Source organism: Rissa tridactyla, chromosome 9 (genome assembly GCF_028500815.1).
Source record: "Rissa tridactyla isolate bRisTri1 chromosome 9, bRisTri1.patW.cur.20221130, whole genome shotgun sequence".
Taxonomy (NCBI): Eukaryota; Metazoa; Chordata; class Aves; order Charadriiformes; family Laridae; genus Rissa; species Rissa tridactyla.
Window position 1 is genome coordinate 49435298 of NC_071474.1, and position 21439 is coordinate 49456736.

At 56.5% G+C, this 21439-nt stretch overlaps 2 protein-coding genes across 2 annotated transcripts; both read left to right on the top strand.

Moving 5' to 3' along the window:
- Positions 1-229: 229 nt before the first annotated feature.
- On the top strand, positions 230-913 carry CITED1 (Cbp/p300 interacting transactivator with Glu/Asp rich carboxy-terminal domain 1). The gene is given in 2 exon segments (XM_054213395.1): positions 230-599; positions 602-913. Coding segments are annotated over 2 exon segments (438 nt in total). The 5' UTR covers positions 230-379; the 3' UTR covers positions 820-913.
- A 985-nt stretch (positions 914-1898) lies between these two features.
- On the top strand, positions 1899-7274 carry RPS4X (ribosomal protein S4 X-linked). The gene is made up of 7 exons (XM_054214968.1): positions 1899-1963; positions 2176-2253; positions 2785-2965; positions 3409-3506; positions 4662-4833; positions 6337-6494; positions 7116-7274. Exons 1-7 carry the CDS (start codon positions 1961-1963, stop codon positions 7215-7217), a joined length of 792 nt encoding a protein of 263 aa, XP_054070943.1. The 5' UTR covers positions 1899-1960; the 3' UTR covers positions 7218-7274.
- The last annotated feature ends 14165 nt before the right edge of the window (positions 7275-21439 follow it).

Below are 21439 nucleotides of genomic sequence, written 5' to 3' on the forward strand. Positions count from 1 at the left end.
GGTCCCAGCCTGAACGGGGAGAACAGGGAGGTACTCAGCCTGGAAGGGGCAGGAGGTGCCTGGACCCGCCCGGGGGTCCGTCCCTCCCCGCCCGCCGGCCGGCCCCGCTCCGCTTCGCTTTTCCCCGCGGACCCGGCCACGCCGGGGCCGCTATAAAACCTGCAGCGGCGGCCGCCCGCTCCGTGCGGGGAGCGGAGCCGAGCGGGCAGCGGCGCCGCCCAGATAAGCGCGGCGGGAGCCGAGGCGCCCGCTCCCCGCCCCGCTCCAGCCCCCGCACCCTCGGCTGGGGACCCCGTCGGACCCCATCGGCCGGGGGGGGGCGAGCAGCCCGCGCCCCGCCCCGCTGAGCACCGCCGTGTCCCCGCAGGCCCCGGACGAGATGAGCTCGCTACGGTCGCCCCGTCGGGGGACGAAGGACCGCGAGGTGGCGGCGACCCTGCGCTACCCCGCCGGCAAGGGGGCCGGCAAGCTGCCGGCCTCCGCCGGGGGGGCTCCGTCGGCCCCCACCGCCCCCTTGGCCCTGCGGGCGGGTCCTCGCCTCCTCGCCAGCGTGCACCTCCAGAAACTCAACTGCCGGCACCGCCCCGCGGGGAGGGTCCGGCAACCCCGGAGCCGGGCTCGCTGCCCGGCTGGGGCGCGGGGAGCCGTCCCCCGACGCTGGCCGTCGGCCCCGGCATCATCGACTCGGACACGCTAGACGAGGAGGTGCTGCGGGCGCTGGTACTGGAGCTTAGCCTCGACGCGGCGGGCGAGCTGCCGGAGCTGTGGCTCAGCCACCACGAGTTCGACTTGCCCGCGGACCTGCCGGCCGGCTGCTGAGGCTGGACGGTGGCTGGGGCGGGGGGCGGCTCCCGCGTCGCCCCCACCGAGGACCCGCCGTCCGGTGCCGCTGCCTGCGGTGGTCTCTGGCTGACGCTGCGGGCGGGGGCGTGCAGGGAGCGCTCGGAGCCCAGCCGGGGGTGGGAAGGGGCTGGAGGGGGGCCCGGGACAGTGCCTCCCCCGCTCCCCCTCCCCCCAACGCGGATCCGGCTCGCTGGGCCGGGCAGGCGGAGGTATCCAGCTGCTGTCTAATAAAATCTGGAAGGACCCTTGTCCCCCCGGCTGTGCCCTGTTCCCTGTCCAGCTCAGCGCTGGGAATGGGGGGGGGGGCAGACAAGGGGGTCCGTCTCCGCGGGGAACCCCGTGCGAAGCGGCCCGGGGTGGGAGGAGGGTCTGCCCCTCTCAGCTCCCGTGCCTCCTCCCGGCTTTACGGTAGCGCCAGGGGTGCCACCTGCGCGGTGTCCCCATCGTGTCACCCCCAAGGATGGAACCCGGGTCCCGCCCGCACCTCGTTGCGGGGACCCGCCGGGGGACGCCCGGTACAGGGCCGTTTCACTCGGCTGCCTGGCGGGGCGCGAGGGGTGCCCGGGGATGCCGGTAGCCCGGGGGGACGCTCGGGAGCCCAGCCGGGGACCGCTGCCCCCCGAGCCGCCTTCGGGAGCGGGCGCTCAGGCCCGGAGTCGAGTTCGGGGGGCTGCGTGGGGTCCCAGCTCCACCCCGGGAGGGGCCGTGGGCGAGGGGAGGGCGATGGCCCGGCACGCGTGTGCCTCCCGACTCAGCTCCCGCGGCAGCCGGGGTACCGGGAGTTTCCGAGCCTCCTCGCCCCCGGCCGGGGGGGAGAGATATGCCACCCCCAACGCTCTCACACCCTTTCCCAAACCGCAGGGGCACAGCGTGAGGGGGGCTGTGCCGCGGCACCGGCGACGGCCGGGAATGATCCGGTCACCTTCCGCACGCCCCCTCCCCGCGTGGTCCCCTGGCACGGACACAGCCGCCGGCTGAGGCCGCACCCTCTCTGCCGTGGCACCGGCCGGCGCTGGGCCTCCGTGCCGGCAGGGGGCGCTCCGCAGCGCTGCCTGCCACGCCCGCGGATATCAGCGGCTGCCCGGAAGGAGCTGCCCTTTCCCGGCGCAGCGCAGCCATGGTGAGAGCGCGGCGCGGCTGCTCCTCGCCGCCATCCGCCGCCATCCGCCCCCCGCCGTGGGCTGCCGCCGCCCTCACCGCCTCGAGGGGCGTGGGAGGGAGCCCGCCAGCGAGGCTGGGGGGGGCCGGGAGCCCGGGGGGGAGCGGGGAGGGACGGCTGAGGGGGGGCCGGGCCTAGCGGCGGCCTGTAACGCATCCCGTCCCCTCCCGTAGGCCCGCGGCCCCAAGAAGCACCTGAAGCGTGTGGCTGCGCCCAAGCACTGGATGCTGGACAAGCTGACGGGCGTCTTCGTGAGTGGAGGGCGGGGGCGGGTCTGGGTCCGGGCTGCCCGCGGCAGCGGCCTTTCCCGCTCTCTGCGGGCGCAGGCGGCCTCGCACCCTCACCAGGGGTTGCTCAGGCGCGATGCTGGGGGGAGGCGGGGGCGGTGAGCTGGGGCGGTGCAGGGGAGAAGGGGGTGTCTGCTCTTAGGAGGTTTGCGAACAGCATTCCTGTTACGGCGTTTGCAGGGGATTGTGGCGGTGGGGTAGCTGGCTGCTCTTCTTAACCTGCTTGTTGTGTTTTTCCTTCACTGGGGTGTGTCAGTAGATTATTGTACTGTGTTGGGGGCAGTGTTTTGTGAGGCTGGCAAGATTTGGGGAAAAGGTGCTGTGAATACCAATAAAAGATATCTGCAGCCCATCTCTGCCTGCTTAGCAGTTACATTCCACACAGCTGTCCTCAGGTGCTGCTGAAAGAGCTGTTGGGGCAGTAGCATTCTTCTGCTGGGGACAGTCCATGCTGCTGTTCTGCTTGAGCACCCAGCAGAAAGCTTCTGTTTGCAGGCACCCCGTCCATCCACAGGCCCTCACAAGCTGAGGGAGTGCCTTCCGCTCATCATCTTCCTGCGGAACAGGCTGAAGTATGCCCTGACAGGGGACGAGGTCAAGAAGATCTGCATGCAGAGGTTCATCAAGATAGATGGCAAAGTCCGCACAGACATCACCTACCCTGCAGGCTTCATGGGTGAGCAGGGAGGGCTAGGGCAGGTACCTCAGGCAGCTCTGCTGCACTGGTGGGGGGGATGTTTTGTGAGGCTGACATGGTCTGGGGGGAAGACGCTTTCCCAATGGAGTTGAAGAAAAGAGAAGTATAAGCAGTTGCTGTTTAGTTTGGAGTTGTGCACTGCATTGAATACCAAAGCCAAATATCTGTAGCCTATAACTGCCCACTTGCATATGTGTAAATTGCTGTTCAGACTTCAGCCTTTGTCAGTTTTTGCTAATTTGCACTGTATCACAGTAAAAGATGTGAGCCTGTGGTCAACAGACAGTACTAACCTTGTCATTCACAACTGAAGCATTGTTCAGTGGTCCCTCGTTCTTTTTAAACTAAGTTTTGTACCAAATTACAGTGTTGGGTAATGTACTTCATAACAGCTGCTGCTTTATTTCCCTCTTTGAAATCAGATGTCATCAGCATTGAGAAGACAGGCGAGCATTTCCGCTTGGTGTATGATACCAAGGGCCGGTTTGCTGTTCACCGCATCACAGCTGAAGAGGCCAAGGTGAGGGGCTTCAGCTTGGTGTAAGCATGGGCCCAGGTGCGTTTGGTCAGGACAGTGTTTTCTCTTTGGCATCTCCTGAACAGGAGCTGTTGTCTCTCCTCCTTGAGAGCTGAGTCCATGCCACCTTTGAGAAGATCAGGACCTTCACGGTTGGGGTACAAAGCCTTTGCTGGGCGGGGGGGGGAGACATGAGAGCAAATCTCAGATGTCATGAGTGACATGAGAGCAAATCTCAGATGACTGCAGGTGCATTGTCTAGTGCTTGAAATGACCACTTTTGGCATAGGCTGGCTTACCTTTGCAGGGAGCTTTGGGTGGCTCTGCTGTGGTGTGGTGAGCCTTAGCATTGGGCTCTGCAAGCTAACAGTGATCAGAAACATGGTACTGCCTGTGGTGCAAAAGCCTTGAACTCCTTTCTGAGTGTTGTGGAAGTGTTTACAGAGCTGCCCTCTGACCCTGGGTGTCAGGGAGCGACTCCTGCACATGTTTCCTTAACCCAGGCCTATTGGCATGCCTCAGCTATGAGTCTGTGCTCTCCTTCACATGTCCTTCATAAGAGCAGGCTCTGCAGGCACACAGTGATACTGAGGGGAGAGCTGGCTGTGCTGTAGGCAGCTGTGGTGTGTGCTTGGGGCCTCTGTCCCCCCCATGATGTTGCTTTTACCTTTGTCTGCCACTCTGTGTTGACTTGTAAGTCCAAAGTGGCTCTGAAGGAGCTGGGGGGGATGTGAAAGGCAGGAGAGAAACCAGGGTGCACTGGAGGAGGGATGCAGATTTCTCTTGGGTCCTGAGGACAGGCAGCCTCTGCCTCCCCTGTGTGACCACGGGCTTCAGGGCAAAATGAAGAAACTGCCTTAGCATAGACTTTCCTGGGGAAATGCTGCCAGTGTTTGTGGGGAGGCTGAACCCCAGGGTGGGCAGCTGTTCCTGCAGCCTATGTGTTTTCCAGTGGGGCTGTAGTTTAGCCACGTGTCAGCCCTACGAGAGGTGTTGCTGGGGCAGTGAGCTGGGCAAGTTGCTGCCTGGGCTCCTGTTGTGAGCCCTGGAGTATCTGGGTGTTTAGCTTGGGATCTGAGGTCTGCTGGGGGACAAGAGTCCCCTGGTCTGTGGCGCCACACTCTGCCTCAGTTGAGCAGTGTTGGGTTTTGTTTGCAGTACAAGCTGTGCAAGGTGAGGAAGATCTTCGTGGGCACCAAAGGAATCCCTCATCTCGTCACCCATGATGCCCGTACCATCCGCTATCCAGACCCCCTCATCAAGGTGAACGATACGGTCCAGATTGACCTGGAGACAGGCAAGATCACAGATTTCATCAAGTTTGACACAGGTGGGTCTTGCATCCCATGCAAAACACTGTACTCTTCCCCACTGTGGAGAGCAGTATGGAACTTAAATACAAATACCAGACATCTTTGCTCTAAAGTAGAGAGGCAGTGGTGGCAGTCTTGGGAAAGGGGTTGTTTCCCTGGGGCATCTCCACCTGGAGCTGGAGCAGGGATTCCTCCCGTGTGGTGGCAGTGGGAGGCATTTGGCGTAGGGACTTGGAGTGATTCCGAAAGCAAGCAGGTGCCAGGTAGAAGCAGTGAGCTGAGAGCAGAGAGCCTGCTTGAACCTGGCTCTCAGAGGGGTGTGAGCGGAAAGCTCTGGGCAGCCGTAGGGAGATTCATAGAATCATAGGGTTGGAAGGGACCTCTGGAGATCATCTAGTCCAACCCCCATGCCAGAGCAGGGTCACCTAGAGCAGGTTACACAGGAACGCGTCCAGGCGAGTTTTGAATGTCTCCAGCAACGGAGACTCCCCCACCTCTCTGGGAAGCCTGTTCCAGGGCTCTGACACACTCAAAGTAAAGAAGTTCCTCCTCATGTTGAGATGGAGCTTCCTATGCTCAAGTTTGTGCCCGTTCCCTCTTGTCCTGTGCCCGGGCATCACTGAAAAGATCCTGGTCCCATCCTCCTGACACCCACCCTTTAAGTATTTATAAGTGTTGATAAGGTCCCCCCTCAGCCATCTTTTTTCCAGACTGAAGAGACCCAAATCCCTCAGCCTTCCTTCATAAGAGAGGTGTTCCAGTCCCCTAATCATCTTGGTAGCTGTCTGCTGCACCCGCTCCAGCAGTTCCCTGTCCCTCTTGAACCGGGGAGCCCAGAACTGGACACAGTACTCCAGGTGTGGCCTCACCAAGGCAGAGCACGGGGGGAGGATGACCTCCCTCGACCTGCTGGACACACTCTTCTTGATGTACCCTAGGATGCCATTTGCCTTCTTGGCCACAAGGGCACATTGCTGGCTCATGGTCATCCTGTTGTCCACCAGGACTCCCAGGTCTCTTTCAGCTGAGCTGCTCTCCAGCAGGTCAGCCCCCAACCTGTCCTGGTGCAGGGGGTTATTCCTCCCCAGGTGCAGCACCCTACACTTGCCCTTATTGAATTTCGTAAGGTTCCTCTTTGCCCAGATCTCCAACCTGTCCAGGTCAGCGTCTTTCCTGGGTCCATTCCTGGGTCTTCGTTGTGGGAGAAGGTTTCAGTTGCAGAGCCGTGAGCAGTACCAGGACAAGTGGTATGGGAACGCCACCATGGTGCTGTCACAACCAAGAAAGTGGTTGGGAATGTTTGGTACAGGCCCTGGTGCCAGACAGCTGTTTGGCTTCTCAAGGTGTGCTAGGGTTCCTGTGGGATGTAGATGTCACCAGCTGCTCCAGTGGCCTCTCTGTGGCCAGTGTGGCTCTGTCCCTGCCCTTCTCCAGTGGTACTCTTCAAAGAGCCCAAGCAGAAGGCCTTCACCACGGCACCTGGTGCCAGCTCTTGTCACACCTGTCTTCCTTCACCCCAGGTAACCTGTGCATGGTGACCGGTGGTGCCAACTTGGGCCGTATTGGAGTGATCACCAACCGTGAGAGACACCCTGGGTCGTTCGATGTGGTTCATGTGAAGGATGCCAATGGCAATAGCTTTGCCACCAGGCTCTCCAACATCTTCGTTATTGGCAAAGTAAGACTGCGCAGACACCAGGCGGGGGGGTTCTCTGCTGCTGTTGGGGGCTGCTGGCTGAAGCAGAGAGGCCTTGATGTTCTCTGCGGGCAGCTGCCCTCCCGCACAGTGATGCTCCACTGCTGGCACCAGTTCTGGCACCGCTGCCTGCGGTTCTGCCTGCTCTGCGCTGGCCCCTCTGGGAAGGGGAAGCACGTGTAACTTTAGGAACGGGGACGTTTTCAAGAAGCAGCCCTGTGGTTTTTGAAACCTTCTGAAAGCTGAGTGCTGAGCAGCGTTCAGATCTTGAATGGGACCTGGGCAGCTGCTCTGACTGAGACTGCCCTCCCCACAAGGCCTCTGCTGTCTGACCATCCCCACTGGGCTCTTTGGTCCAGGGTGGAAAAGGGCAGTGTTTGGCTTTTGTCTGAAATGCAGTCCTCATTGACGTGAGTGCAAGAGGCAGATGTAGGCCTGTACACCTTTGGCGCCTTCCTCAGGGGCTTCTGCTGTGCCAATGCCATGGCCATGTGTACTTGGCCCAGCATGGGCAGGGGCTGGCTTCTGCTGCTTTTCCCTGCTGAGAGGGAGAGCTCTGTCCCTGTTTCATGATGTAAGGTGGCTGCTTCTCCCTTGCTGCAGGGCAACAAGCCATGGATCTCCCTGCCCCGTGGAAAGGGCATCCGCCTGACCATTGCTGAAGAGAGAGACAAGAGACTGGCAGCCAAGCAGAGCAGCGGGTGAACTCCAGCCCAGGCTGGCAGTGGTCCTTGCAGTATCCTAATTAAACCATTTACCAAATGCCTGTGTGACTGTCTGGGAAGCATCGCAGGGCTTTGGGGAGCCAGGCCTGGCCAGTGCAAGCCCATGCTTTGCTCTCTGCTCATCTGGGGAGGCTGCTGGCGATCACAGTAGCTGCCAGAGCCATCTTGTAGAAAGGCAAGGAGGGGAGCAGTGGGAGAACCTCTAGGCTGCTCTGTCCTTGGGAAAGTGTTGGCACAAACGCTCCTGGACATCATTCCCAGGGACATGCTGGAGGAGCGGGGGACTGGGAAGAGCCATCTGGGCTCTCTGTGGGGCCGGTGGAGCCAGACAGGCATGAGGCCCTCTGGGACTGAGAAGGGAGGAGAGGCTGTGACCAGTGCCATGGCTGGGTGGTGCATTGGCTGGTTGGGCATCTGGGCTAGGGGTGGCAGTGCCAGTGATGGAGGATGGGCAGCTTTTGGGAGGGACTTGGCTGGGGCAGAGGAACGGGCTGCTGGGGACCCCAGGTACTGCAGGAAAGGCAAGTGCCAAGCAGTGGCCCGGGGATGGGCAGACATGGGCACTGCACAGCAAGGCCAGAGGAGGTCCCAGCTGGTCAGGAGGTGGAGCACTGGAGGCATGGGCCAAGGGTGCAGGCTCTGCTCGGCTTGGAGAAGGGGGAGCCGAGGGGCAGAATGCAGCCCTCACAATCCAAGGGGAAATGGTTAGCGACCTTCTGCATCGCTTAGACACGCACAGGTCTATGAGGCTGGTTGGGACGCACCTGAGGGTAGCTAATGAAGCTGGTGGAACTGGTCACCGACCCACTGCGCTTCTGATCGCCAGGCGGCAGCGGCGAGCGCGATGGGTCGCGCTGTGCTGCGCATGCGCCCGCTGGCCCCCGCTGCAGTACCTGCTTTTGCTCGCCAGGCGGCGGCAGCGAGGGCGGTTAACCGCGGTGAAAAATGCGCGTCGGCGGCTGCCGGCCTGCAGCGCTGCTTTCCGCGCAGGGGATGGTACCTCTCCTGCCCGCAGGCCGCCCGGGGGTGGCGGGGCGGGGACCGGGGTCTGGGCAGACTGCGGCAGGGTGCTTGTGCGCTGGAGGGGAGCCGGGTCTGGGCAACACCAGGGAGGTACCCGAGACCGGACGGAAGGGAAGAGGAGAAGAAGGCGGACAGCCCCTTGCCAGAGCTCCGCGGAGTCTCCCTGTCACCACCACCACCAACCCCCCACCACAATCCTCCGAAGATGCAGGCCCACATGCAGGCATAACAGCTGGTGCCCTCTGAGCTGCAGGAGCCCTGTCTGTCCTCGAAGCAACAGACCTCAGGGAGCACCGTGTTGGGGACAGGCCCTGTAGGGGGTTGATTTTGTGCTGTTGCACACAAAGCTATAAAGTTTTTAAGGAGAAAAAAACGGGTTTGGGTGAGTTCCCTGCTGTCAGGCCTGGCCCCATGGCCCCGTTGCCATGGCGATGGCCCAGCACCTCCACCAGGGTGCCTTCACGATGACAGCCGCTCTGTGCAGACTGTCGGGAGAGGGGGCCAATCAGAGGGCGGGCTGCGTGCTCCGATTGGTCGGATTGCCTCACTGGGGTGAGGCGCGATGGGGAGTGATGGCAGTGATGGACCAATGGAGTGTGGCCTCCCTGATTCTGGGCCTGCAGTGGGGGAACCCCCTCTAACTTGTGGGGAAAAATATCCCAATTAGGGGCTCCCGGGAAAGCTAAATCCACCTGGATTTGTGCAAATCAAAAGGAGAAAAAAAAAAAAATTAATGCAGGAAAACAAAGATCACCAATTTTTATGTTGTGGATAAAGCACCACCCTTGCCTCCCTCCAGGGTACCCCTCAGACTTGCTGCTGTCACCCTCCCTGGCCCTGGTGCCCCACGCGGAGCAATGCAGCATCCCTGGGGCTTGTTCTGGGGCAAAAACCCCTGTTCCACAGGTTTTTGGTGCAGAGGCACTGGCTGTCGCTGCCTGGGCTGCAAGTGCGGACAGGGCAGGGAGATCGGAGCCCCACACCCCAGTAAGTGGTTCCAGTTCCCGGCTGGAGTGAAGCAGGCTGAGAGCGGTCACCGCTCATCACCCTAATGAGCAAAGAGAGCAGGATAATTAAAGGGGTACTGCTGCCCGGTGGCCGAAGGCTGGTCCTGCAGGTGGGGAGCAGCGCATGCGCCGTGGCCACGCCCTGCCTCGGCCACGCCTCCTGTCCGTCTCAGCCTCGCCCCCGGCAGTTTCTGACCACGCCCCCACCCCTTTGGCCACGCCCCCGAGCATCTCCACCACGCCTCCGGTCCCTCTAGGCCACCTCACCGGCCATCTCTTGCCACGCCCCCCACCTCCGTCACGCCTCCTGACCCATCCTGGCCACGCCACGCCCCGGGCCCGCCCAGGCCACGCCTCCTGCCCGACTCGGCCATGCCCTGGGCCCCTTTCTGGCCACGACCCCGTCCCATATCTGACACGCTCCCTGCCCCTCCCTGGCCCCGCCCCACCGCACGCTCGATTCTGCTACCCCACCCCCGTGGCCCAAGCGCGGTACCGCGGGGCCGGCCCCGCACGGGCGGCTGCCGGGCGCCATCCCTGGCGGCGGGGGAAGGCCAAAAAAAATCCCAATTTCGGGCTCCTGCGAAAGCCAAATCCACCTCGATTTGTGCAGCCGGAAAGCAAAGAATCCCCCGTTCTCATGCCCAAAAGCAAGGCCGACAACTTTTATGCTGTGGAAAAGCGCTGAAAGCTCCCAAAATCGAATAACATGGGAAAGCGAAAAAAAAAACCCAAAATCAATCTGGGGAAAATAGGGTCCTCCTCGGCCCCGCCTCTTACCCCGAGCTGCAGTACCGGCTTCTGCTCGCCGTGCAACAGCAAGGAACGCAGCGGCGTGCGCTGTACTGCGCACCCCACCTGCAGTACCGGACCGTGGACGCAAGGCGGCAGTGCGCGCAGTGACGCGCGCCCCCGCCGGGACATCTTCACAATGGCAACCGCTCCCGGGCAGATGGGCGGGAGAGTGGGAGAGCTCCCATTGGTCGGATCACCTTCCCGTGCTTCCATTGGTCAGATCGCCTCGCCAGGGTGGAGCGCGGTGAGGATTGACGGCGGCGACGAACCAATGAAACGGGGACTCCTAAGGAGGGGGGCGGGCGGCGGGGCGACTGCCAATGGGCGCGCGCCGTGGGCGGGCCGGGCCGCGGCGCTCTGGAAGCGGAGGGGGCCGGGGGAAAATGGCGGCCAGCTCCAAAGCGGAGCGGGGCAGCCCGGGCGGAAAGCGGGGCCCGGCGGGCAGGTGCTTGGCCAGCGTGGCCGCTGCGAGCATGTCATGAGGTAGCTGGACCGCGTCAAGGTGAGCAGGGAGCGACGGGGGGACCTGAGGGGGGCCCTGATGGGTGATGGGGGGTGGCCTGAGGGGGGACGTTGTCTGGTCGGGGTGGGTGGCTGGCCCCGGCTCCCCGTGGGGTCACTTCGGCCTGGGAGGTTTAAGGTGCGGTGCCGGCGATGCCTCAGAAATAAAGCCCGGCAGGGCGGTAAGAAAGCGCTGCCCGGGCCGTGCTAGTGCCATCCCGCAGGGACGTGGGGGCGAATCCCCCGCAGTTCCCTAGCAGTCCCCCAAAGTGCCCGTGCGGCCCTGGGGGTGCCGGGTTGTGGGGTGGCTGCGCTCCCTCAGCGTCGCCCAGGGGGACTGCAGAGGGGCAGCTGGTTTGGGGCCCGACCCGGAGACCGGGTCTCTTGCTCCCGGGGCTGGCAAAGGGGCTCGTGTGGCTGGTTTTGCGGCTGAGAAAGAGAGGGAGTTGTGTGGCTTTGTGCTCAGGAACAGGGCTCGAGATGAAATCCGCGCCAGGCCCCCTCTCTGCGCGGAGGGTCCGTCCCGGCCCCGCTCCCGAGGGCAGAGGTGGGGTGGGTGTCCCCCGGCTCGTCACCATTGGCTGAGTATGACAAGCAGGGTCATTTCTCTGCTCTTCTTTAGCCAGGGTCACCTTCTGCAGCATGGAAAGAAAATAATGCACGACTTATTCCGCTTGCTGATCAGGTAATGGCATGCGTGGGGCTGGAGGAGCAGGGAGACACATTTGCGAGTTCAGGGAGGCTACAGATCCTTCATATAAAAGCCGCAGAAAAGGCAAATTTGCTGCCAGTGCAGAAAAGCTGACGAGGAGTTGCAGTGAACAGAGTGTGCCTCCTGCCTGAGCAGGTCCCGTGGTAGTTAGGAATGGTTTCCTTTGGGGTCAAAGCCTGAACTTTCATCTAGGATAAATTAAGAGCTGCCTGTTACTTTTGTTAGGGTCAAGTGTTTCTCTTCTCTTTGCTCATAATTATTTTAGGGGCAAGTGTGAAGTAACCTTTTTTTTTCCTATGTATGACTCAATTTTTACTAGTCCGCGGTGTCAGTCTAGTTAATGTTTGAGGACCTAGATGCCAGTAGAAACATAATGAATGAAACGTGATGGAAACTGATGTGTCGCTTGATTTTTATTCTTTTTTATTATGATTATTTGACTGTGGAGGGCATGTTTTTCTGTGGCTCAATCCACATTGTTCTGTGGAGCCTTCAGTCTAGGACCTTTAGGCAAAAAAAAATTGTTGTTCCAGAAAAGGACCAGTCCTTCCTAGTACTGAGGTGTAGACTCAGAGGGTTTCTTAAGTACACGGTCAGAATGAAAGCCAGACTTCACTGGATGTTGCTGCTGTTGGTCTTCCCTTTCACTAATGGCCCTGCAGCTCCCTCATGGGTGGGAGCTCTGAATCATCATTATTTTTTTTCTAGTGGTTATGCTTAAAAGTTAATTAGTTTGCTCCCAAACATGCCAGTGAATAAAATTAAGTTGTGATTGTTAAAACCAGAAAAATGACACCACTCTTAGAGATCTTGACTATTTCTGAACACGTATTCATCATGTGCAAATGTCCTCAGGATACAGACCGTCTCTGCTTTGTACTCTGATGAGACAATATGCTGAGACAGGCATGAGCTCCAGCAGACAGGAAAGATACGAGGTTTTTGTCTGTTTGTTTGTTTTCTTTTGTGGGGGTGTGGGGTGTGTGTGCTTTCAAAAACAGAGTGCACTGCTGACTGCAGGTGGCAAAGCTCTTTCGCTGCCTGACCTCTCCTTTTCTTTGTCACTCCTCTTTCGTGGCTACAGCTTTCATTTGGATAATTTTAGAAGAGCGATTAAGCGACTTGCCTATGTAAAAGTGCTGGCGATACCAGGAAGGTAAATACTTGAACCGGTAGCGAATAACTTGGCTACAAGTAGAATTTCTGAAGGAAGAACAACAGCAGCAGCAGCAGGAAGCAAATTTGAAGTTCCCCAAAAATTGTTTGTGTCCAACGCATCAAAGTTTAATTGCCAAATGTTGTTTGGCAGTACGTGCCACGTGGCTGGTTTTGGTAAACATAAACTTCCAGGAAATTCAGGGTTGTGTGTGGCAAAAGAAGTCCATCTGTCTGTGTGTCCTGCTCTGTAAATGTCCGGTGGCAGGGCTGTTGTGGGTCACTTCTGATCTGAGCGTCAAGATGCAGTTTTCGGTTTACAGCTTCAGAAACCACATCCCCTGATATGGGTGCAGGTGAAGGTGACCTTGGGCGAGCAGCCTGCGCTCGTGGGGACGCTCTGGAGCTCCTCATCAAACCAGCTGGGTGTGCACAGGCACCGCAGGGTTGCACTCTGGTCTGAGAATGTGCCGTGCTTTTGGTGTTGGGAGGTGGAAGAGAGTGTGTGCCTGGTAAACCCAAGGGCAGCCAAAAGCTGGGAGGGCCCCTGAGCAGGTTTGGTGACAGTTTGACAAGATCTCCACCGTTGGGAGAAATGGCCTGGAAAAAATCACTGCTTTGTTGCAAGGAGACTGTTTAGAAGGACGGGTGGGTTACCATACCCTTTAACAAAAATATTCAACTCAGGACATATAGGGTGAGGAGACCCAGGCTCTATGAAGGCTCACGAAAATGTACATAGGTGTGGGGTTCTGTCACAGTGTGTATCTGGGAAAGTGGCTCTAGCGCAACTAAAGCTGCCAGTGAGTCAAAAAAAGGCAGGTTTGTCTAAAAAACGCAAAAGCTCCCGTGGCCTGCATCAACAGTTGCACCAGAGATGATGCCAAATGCTTTTTCCTCTGCTCGACTCTAGTCTTTGCAAACCTCCGCAAAAGAAGGAAGCTTTAGATTCCTACCCAGCTTTATGCTAAAGGTTTTTTTCTTCTCTCAGCAGAACGTCAACTGCCAGTGTTTCTCCACAGTCACCCTTTCTTCTGCCACGACAGTACAGGACAGATGGAAAGGATCCGGAGTGCTCTGTGAGTACGAGGTGCGTCTGCGATGTGCGTCTGCTTTTTTCTTAAGGTCCTTGTCATGTGGACTTTGAAGTTAACATGAAGGCTTGGTTAGCTCTCCTTTTATAGTTTTTATATGACATATTTTAAGAAAACACTAAAAATAATACAAGGTCTGTTCTGGAACATGTTATGCCCATGGCAAGGCTTACTTCCCAGCATTTATTTTCTCTTCCTGAAAGCATAATCTTCTCTTTATGTGTGCTTACTGTTAAGCGATGCTGTAAAAAAAATTGTGTACTAAAAGGGGGAAGAAACTGTAAGAGTTCAGATGTTCAGAAGAAGCAGACTCTGTATTCATTATAAAAGCTTTATGCTTTTTCAGTCAGTAAGTCTTTAGGATATCTTATAGTAGAACTTGAGAAACCTTACGGAGATACTGGCATCTGTCCTAAAGGCGATCGAGGTCAAAGAAGAGACATTTACAAACGGGGACAAAGCAGCATCGCTTCTGCTTGTTTTCCAGGCATTCCCACAAATCATCAGCAGCCTCATAACTAGTGATGGCGAGTCCTGATGTGGTTTTGGTGAGTTGTTGCTTGCATCATGTCCTTTGTCTGTAACCTGCGGACATTTTGACGTCCGTTGTAAATTGATTTTCTGAAATGGAAATGTTTCTTGCTCAAAGCAGTTGCCTTTTAAGAAGTTCTCGGCAGAGCGGGTCCTCAGAGATGAAGCACTGGGCAGTAGAAGTCATGAGCAACAAGACTTTGCGCTCTCTTTGCATTTCTTTGCTGGCCTTTGGGTTCTCGGTTGTTACAGTCAAGATCTCATAAAACCGTGTTCCTCCATGCATTCAGCACGGCCAAAAGCATTCGCCAGTCTGCTGCTGCTTTTTGGTATCCTGATGGATTGTGGCACTGGGGATTTGATTTCCCCCGCAACCCTCAAGAGTAAAACCATTTGGGAGGGATCTCTTATCTCACTGATTTTTCTATGCTAAATGAAACTTTAAAAAAAAAAAAGCTAAAATTGTATAATCACAGAATCACAGAATCTTAGTGGTTGGAAGGGACCTCTGAGATCATCGAGTCCAACCACATTAAAAAAAAAAAAAAAGCACCCACCTACTAAACTCCACACCCACAACCCCACACACAACACCCCACCACAAACCAATAATCTTGGGCACTAGAGCATGCCCTGAAGAGCCATGTCTACACATTCCTTAAATACCTCCAGGGATGGTGACTCCACCACCTCCCTGGGCAGGCTGTTCCAGTGCCTGACCACTCTTTCAGTAAAGTAATTCTTCCTAATATCTAATCTAAATCTCCCTTGCTGCAGCTTCATACCATTTCCTCTGGTCCTGTCGTTATTCCCTTGGGAGAAGAGGCCAACCCCTGCCTCTCTACAGTTTCCTTTCAGGTAGTTGTAGAGGGCAGTGAGGTCTCCCCTCAGCCTCCTCTTCTCCAAACTAAACATGCCCAGTTCCCTCAGCCTCTCCTCGTAGGACTTGTTCTCCAGACCCCTCACCAGCTTGGTGGCTCTCCTCTGGACACGCTCCAGCACTTCAATGTCTTTCCTGTAGTGAGGGGCCCAAAACTGAACACAGTACTCGAGGTGAGGCCTCACCAGTGCCGAGTACAGAGGCACCATCACTTCCCTACTCCTGCTGGCCACGCTATTCCTGATACAAGCCAGGATGCTATTGGCCTTCTTGGCCACCTGGGCATACTGCTGGCTCATGTTAAGCCGGCTGTCCGCTAACACTCCCAGGTCCTTTTCTGCCGGGCAGCTTTCCAGCCACTCAGCCCCAAGCCTGTAGCGTTGCCTGGGGTTGTTGTGACCAAAATGCAGGACCCGGCACTTGGCCTTATTAAACCTCATCCCATTGGCCTTGGCCCATTGATCCAACCTGTCTAGATCCCTCTGTAAAGCCTTCCGACCCTCAAGCAGATCAACACTCCCACCTAGTTTGGTGTCATCCGCAAACTTACTGAGGGTGCATTCAATCCCCTTGTCTAGATCATCAATAAAGATATTGAACAAGACTGGCCCCAAAACTGAGCCCTGAGGGACACCACTGGTGACCGGCCACCAACCAGATTTTGCTCCATTAATCACAACTCGCTGGGCACGGCCATCCAGCCAGTTTTTTATCCGGCGGAGGGTACACTTGTCTATGCCATGATTCTCCAGTTTCTCCAGGAGAATGCCGTGGGGGACGGTGTCGAAGGCCTTACCAAAGTCCAGGTAGACAACATCCACAGCCTTCCCCTCATCGAGAAAGCGGGTCACATGGTCATAGAAAGAGATCAAGTTGGTCAGGCAGGACCTCCCTTTCATAAACCCATGCTGGCTGGCCCTGATCCCTTGGCTGCCCTTCCCTTGCCTTGAGAGCTCACTCAGGATGATCCTCTCCATGATCTTTCCCGGTACCGAGGTCAGGCTGACAGGCCTGTAGTTTCTGGGATCCTCCTTCCGACCCTTCTTGTAGATGGGCGTCACATTGGCCACCCTCCAGTCATCCGGCACCTCTCCTGTTGACCAGGATTGTTGATAGATAATGGAGAGAGGCTTGGTGAGCTCTCTTGCCAGCTCCCTGAGAACCTTTGGGTGAATCCTGTCCGGCCCCATAGACTTATGTGTGTCCAGGTGCATAAGCAAATCATTAACTACTTCCTCCTGGATTACGGGGGAGTTGTTCTGTTCTCCATTCTTATCTTCCATCCCAAGAAGCTGAAAACCCTGGGGGTAGCTGGTCTGACTATTAGAGGCAAAGAAGGCATTAAGTATCTCAGCCTTCTCCTCGTCCTTGGTTGCAAGGTTTCCCCCCGCATCCAGTAAGGGATGGACATTCTCTGTCACTCTCTTTTTGTTGATGTATTTATAGAAACTTTTTTTGTTGTCCCTTATATTAATTGCCAGGTTGAGTTCCAGCTGGGCTTTTGCCTTCCTGATTTTTTCTCTGTATGACCTAACACGATCTCTGTACTCCTCCTGAGTTGCCTGTCCCCTCTTCCAAAGGTGGTAAACTTTCCTTTTTTCCTTAAGTCCCATCAAGAGCTCTTTGTTCATCCAGGCCGGCCATTTTCCCCGCCCTTTGATTTTGCGCCTCATGGGGACAGCCTGCTCCTGGGCCTTTAGGATTTCCCTCTTGAAGAGCGTCCAGCCTTCCTGGGCTCCTTTGTCTCTCAGGACCACCTCCCACGGGACTCTCCCAACCAGGGTTCTGAACAGGCTAAAGTCTGCCCACTGGAAGTCCAAGATGGAGGTTTTGTTAACCCCCTTCCTTACCTCACTATGGATGGAAAACTTAACCATTTCATGGTCACTAAGCCCAAGACGGCCTCCGACCTCCACGTCCCCCACTAGCCCTTCTTTGTTTGTGAACAGTAGGTCTAGCAAGGCACCTCCCCTGGTAGGCTCACCTACCATTTGTGTCAGGAAGTTATCCTCCATACACTTGAGGAACCTCCTAGCCTGCCTGCTCTCTGCTGTGTTATATTTCCAGCAGATGTCTGGTAAGTTGAAGTCCCCAACTAGAACAAGGGCTGGCGTTTGCGAGACTGCAGCCAGCCGCTTATAGAATACCTCATCAACCTGCTCATCCTGGTTGGGTGGTCTATAGCAGACTCCCAGCACAAAATCACCTCTGTTAGCCTTCCCTTTCACCCTTACCCATAAACACTCAACTTCTTCATCACTGGAGTCTATCTCTATAGAGTCAAACAACTCCCTAATGTACAGAGCCACACACCCCCCCTTCCTTGCCTATTCCTTCTGAAGAGCTTATAGCCACTCATTGCAGCATTCCAGTCATGACCACCATCCCACCACGTTTCCGTGATGGCGACTATGTCGTAGTTGTCCTGCCGCACAATGGCTTCTAGCTCATCCTGTTTGTTGCCTATGCTACGTGCATTAGCGTAGATGCACTTGACCTGGGCTACTGATTTCCCCCCCATCTTTGGCCTTTGACACTCAGGTTCATTACCAGCGGGCCTGGTTTTATCCCCTTCCCCCTTAACTTTCGGCTTAAAGCTCTGTCCGTGAGCTTTGTTAACTCTTAGCCTAGTACCCTTTTCCCCTTCTAGGAAAGGGTTTTCCCATTGTTCTCTAGCAGTAATTTCTAAACGTCTATCACCTTTCTCTGATGAAATGTCAGAGTGGGAGTCCTCACTAATGTGGTCTCCTTCAAACCGTGGCATGCTTTCCTCAGGTTTAATCTTGACAGGCCCAGTTATCTCCCTTTCCCCCCTCATATCTAGTTTAAAGACCGGTCAATGAGCCCTGCTAACTCCTACCCCAAAATACTTTTCCCCCTCTGGGACAGCTGTGTCCCACCTGACAATGGCATGCCAGGTGTCTCATATAGCCACCTATGTTCGAAAAACCCAAAGCCCTGCCTGTAACACCAGTCCCGGAGCCACAAGTTGATCTGTTGCCTCTTCCTATCAATTTCTTTATTCACAGTTGCCACTGGTGGGATAGAAGAGAAGACAACTTGTGTTCCTGACCCCTTGAGCTGCTGCCCTAAGGCTCTAAAATCTCTTTTAATTGATTTCGGCCTCTTCCTACCCATTTCATCACTACCCACCTGAAATACTAACAGGGGGTAGTAATCAGTGGGGTTTACTAGGTCTGGGAGTTTGTTCGTCACATCCCTGACCCGTGCCCCAGGGAGGCAACAGACTTCCTTGTGTAGCAGGTCAGGGCGGCATATTGGTCCCTCTGCCCCCCTCAGCAGAGAGTCACCCACAACTATGACCTTTCTCCTTTTCCTTTTGGAGCTAGTAGTGAAGTTGGGTCCGCTGTGACGTGTACTTTCTGTCTTCTCTAGTCTTGGTGTGCCATCCTCCTCTCCATCGGCCAGTTCCTCCTGCAGGACTCCATACCTGTTCTGCAGGGGTAACTGGGAAGCTGGGAGAGGTTGGGAGGGGACTTGCCTGCTTTCTTGAGCAGGGACCTGTTTCCATTCCCCCTCTTCTCTGAGATCCTCTCCTGATCCTCCTCCTAATTTACAAACTGACTCGCATTGTTTAAACTGCCACTGCCAAATAGCTGTGGGGTACATTTTATGAGGCGTACATTTTATGAGGCGTACTGAAGCAGTTAGGTATTTGTTGTACTTGTTTAAAATGAGAGGCGACTGAATGTAAAGGGCTATTTTCCCCTGATATTTTAACGGGGAGCTCTAAAGTTCTGCATTTCTGCCTGGCTTTCAGTGGCATGTTTTTTCTGGCAGCCCAGGGAGTTGCCTGAGAGTGGACGGAAGGGAAAAATTATTCCCTGCGCGGAAAAAAATCTTTTTTTTTTTTTTTTTTTTGAGGTTGAATTCCCCAGGAAAGTGTGGAGCCCCAAGGTTTTTAGGGTGATGAAAGCACTGCCAAGGGACAGCAAGGACAAGCCACAGCTTTGCCTCCTGGCACCTTTGGTGTGGGAGCAGTTGCTGGACATCTGATGTTTTTGTCCCAGCCCTGGGAGAGTAAAATAAGGTGTTTTTGAGGATGAAGTTGCCGGGAAAGTAGTGAACGTAGTGAAACGCTTAGGTGTCAGTTCTAAAGGTTTAAAAAGAGAGGTGACTGAATGTTACCGGGTTTTCCCTGATATTATGACAGAGTGCACTGAGATACTTTATTTCTCTTTGGCTTTCAGTGGTGCGTTTCCCTGGCAGCCCAGTAGCATCTCTCTTGGGCAGCGCCACTGGCCAGATGTCCCTCCTCTTTGTGTAACACCCAAAAAAACCTGCACTCAAATTATAACTGTGTATTTTGGAGATGGGTAGTTTAATGGTATCAGTTCACAGCTGTGTGAGTTAAATTAGTGCCAGAGGGAAGTCAAATACTTTTAGAGTATAAGTATTTTTAATGAGTGTATGTAAATGTAGGCACACCTTTTCAGCATGAAGTGAATGACTGAGCTTTGTCTTTATTGCTCCTTTTGCTCTTCATGGTTTGACCCATCCCTCTTGGCTGCATCGACCCAGCGAGCGAGGTGAGCGGCAGTGCCGACGGCAGCAGGGCGAGGGCTGTAGCTGCAGCGGTGGCTCCGTCAGCATGGATTCTGGTTACGACCCAGCCTGGTCCTGCCGCCCTGCACGCAGGGTGATGGATCTCCCTGTGGCCGTGCTGGGAGGAAGCGGCCAAGCGTTTCCCAGTGCTGGCCAGCGGGTTCGCCCTTACGCTAAGAACGCGTTCAAAATGGCATCGGTTAGCCTTAATCCTGACTTCAAGAGTTGAGCTGGCGCTGGCTTTAGAAGGCTGTGCTGTATTTGGAGCTGAGGCGTTTCCCTAGAATCCTCCTGTTGCTCAGCTCCTGTCCCATCCCTTGGTCTGAGGGAATTCCTCTACTCTCTTCTCTTCTGCGCTACTTTTTTAGCACGCTGAACTCTAACTGGGGATTTTTGTTTTCCAGGTGCCTCGTTGTAGGTGTCTCGTGCTGCTCGAGAGGTGCCCCAGCCCAGGTTTGCAGCCGGTGGCAGAGGCCCCCTGAGGGGAAGGGGCCAGCCCTGGGTCTGGTTGTTGTATTCCTTTTTTGGGGGGGAATAAAAAAAGGGGACGTGTGTGTGTGTGTGTCTGGGGGGCGATGGTGTCATTGGGGACACTGTGACGTCACCAGGGCAGGGATGCGATGGGTCGGCGGAGGAGCAGGTGAGTGGGGGATGTGGGGGTTACGTGGAGTTCCCCCAGGAGAGGCGTGTGCGCTGTGGCCCCGCCTCCTGCCCGCCCTGGCCACGCCCTCGGCGCGCCTTGGTCCCCGCCCATGTCAGCGCCGTGCGTTGGTTCCGCAGCTCATGTGTATGTGTGGCTTCACGGAGGCCGGTCCGGTGACAGCCTCCAGAGAGCGGCAGCCAGAGGGCAAACCAGGACCGCTGGGACTCCGCTGAGCTCCGCGCTACCTGGAGTGTGATCGGTGCCGCCCGGCCTCGAGAGTGGCCGTATGCGGTGCGGTATCAGCTCTTACACATTACCGCGCCCCCGTCAGTGCCCAGCAGTTTTCTGGATGTCCATCTCCATGGCAAGGTGGTCTTCCAGGACCTTGGAAGTGCCCCCTCAGTCCGACGCGTGACTCCATGGCACTTTAGTCCTCCAGGGGCCCCCTCAGTCCTCCGACGTGCATTTCTATGGCACTTTAGTGTTCCAGGAGCCCGTAAATGCTCGTCAGTCTTCTGGAAATCATATGGTTCTAGCACTCATCCAAAACCATAAAACACGATTAACAGTTAAACAGAAAAGTATCTGAAAATCGCAAAAATAAAGTGGCCCCTGCATAACTCTGTTCTCCACAGCAACAACTGGGCAGAAATGAAACAAAAGTGGTAAGAGAATGCGCGCCCCCTAGTGCCGTAAAGCTGTACGGCGCATGGCACCCCCGAGTGCCGTAAAGCGGTACGGCGCATGCGCGCCCCCGGTGCCGTGCAGCTGTACTGCGTATGCGCGCCCACTAGTGCCGTACGGTTGTACTGCGCATGTGCGGCGCTCTCTGCCGTACAGGGGTACGGCGCATGTGCGCCCCCTAGGACCGTAAAGTTGTACGGCGCATGGCGCCCCCTAGTGCCATACAGCTGTAGTGCGCGTGTGCGGCGCGTTCCGCCGTACAGCTGCACTGAACATGCGCGCACCCTGTGCAGTACGGCTGCACTGCGCATACGCGACGCTTTCCGCCGTACAGGTATATTGCGCATGCGCGCCCCCGTGACGTATGGTTGTACTGCGCATGCGCGACGCTTTCTGCCGTACGGGTGTACTGCGTTTGTACCGCCCGTAGTGCCGCACCGCTTGGTTGGCGTGGCCGCTCGGTCTGGTCTGCCCTGCTTGGCCCCCGTGAACACGTTATGAGGTAGCTGGATTGCGTGAAGGTGAGCGGAGGGCGGTGGGGAACGTGGCAGGCAGCGGTGGGGGGCTTGAGGGGGCCCCGAGGGATAATTGGTGGGGCTCGGGGGGATCCC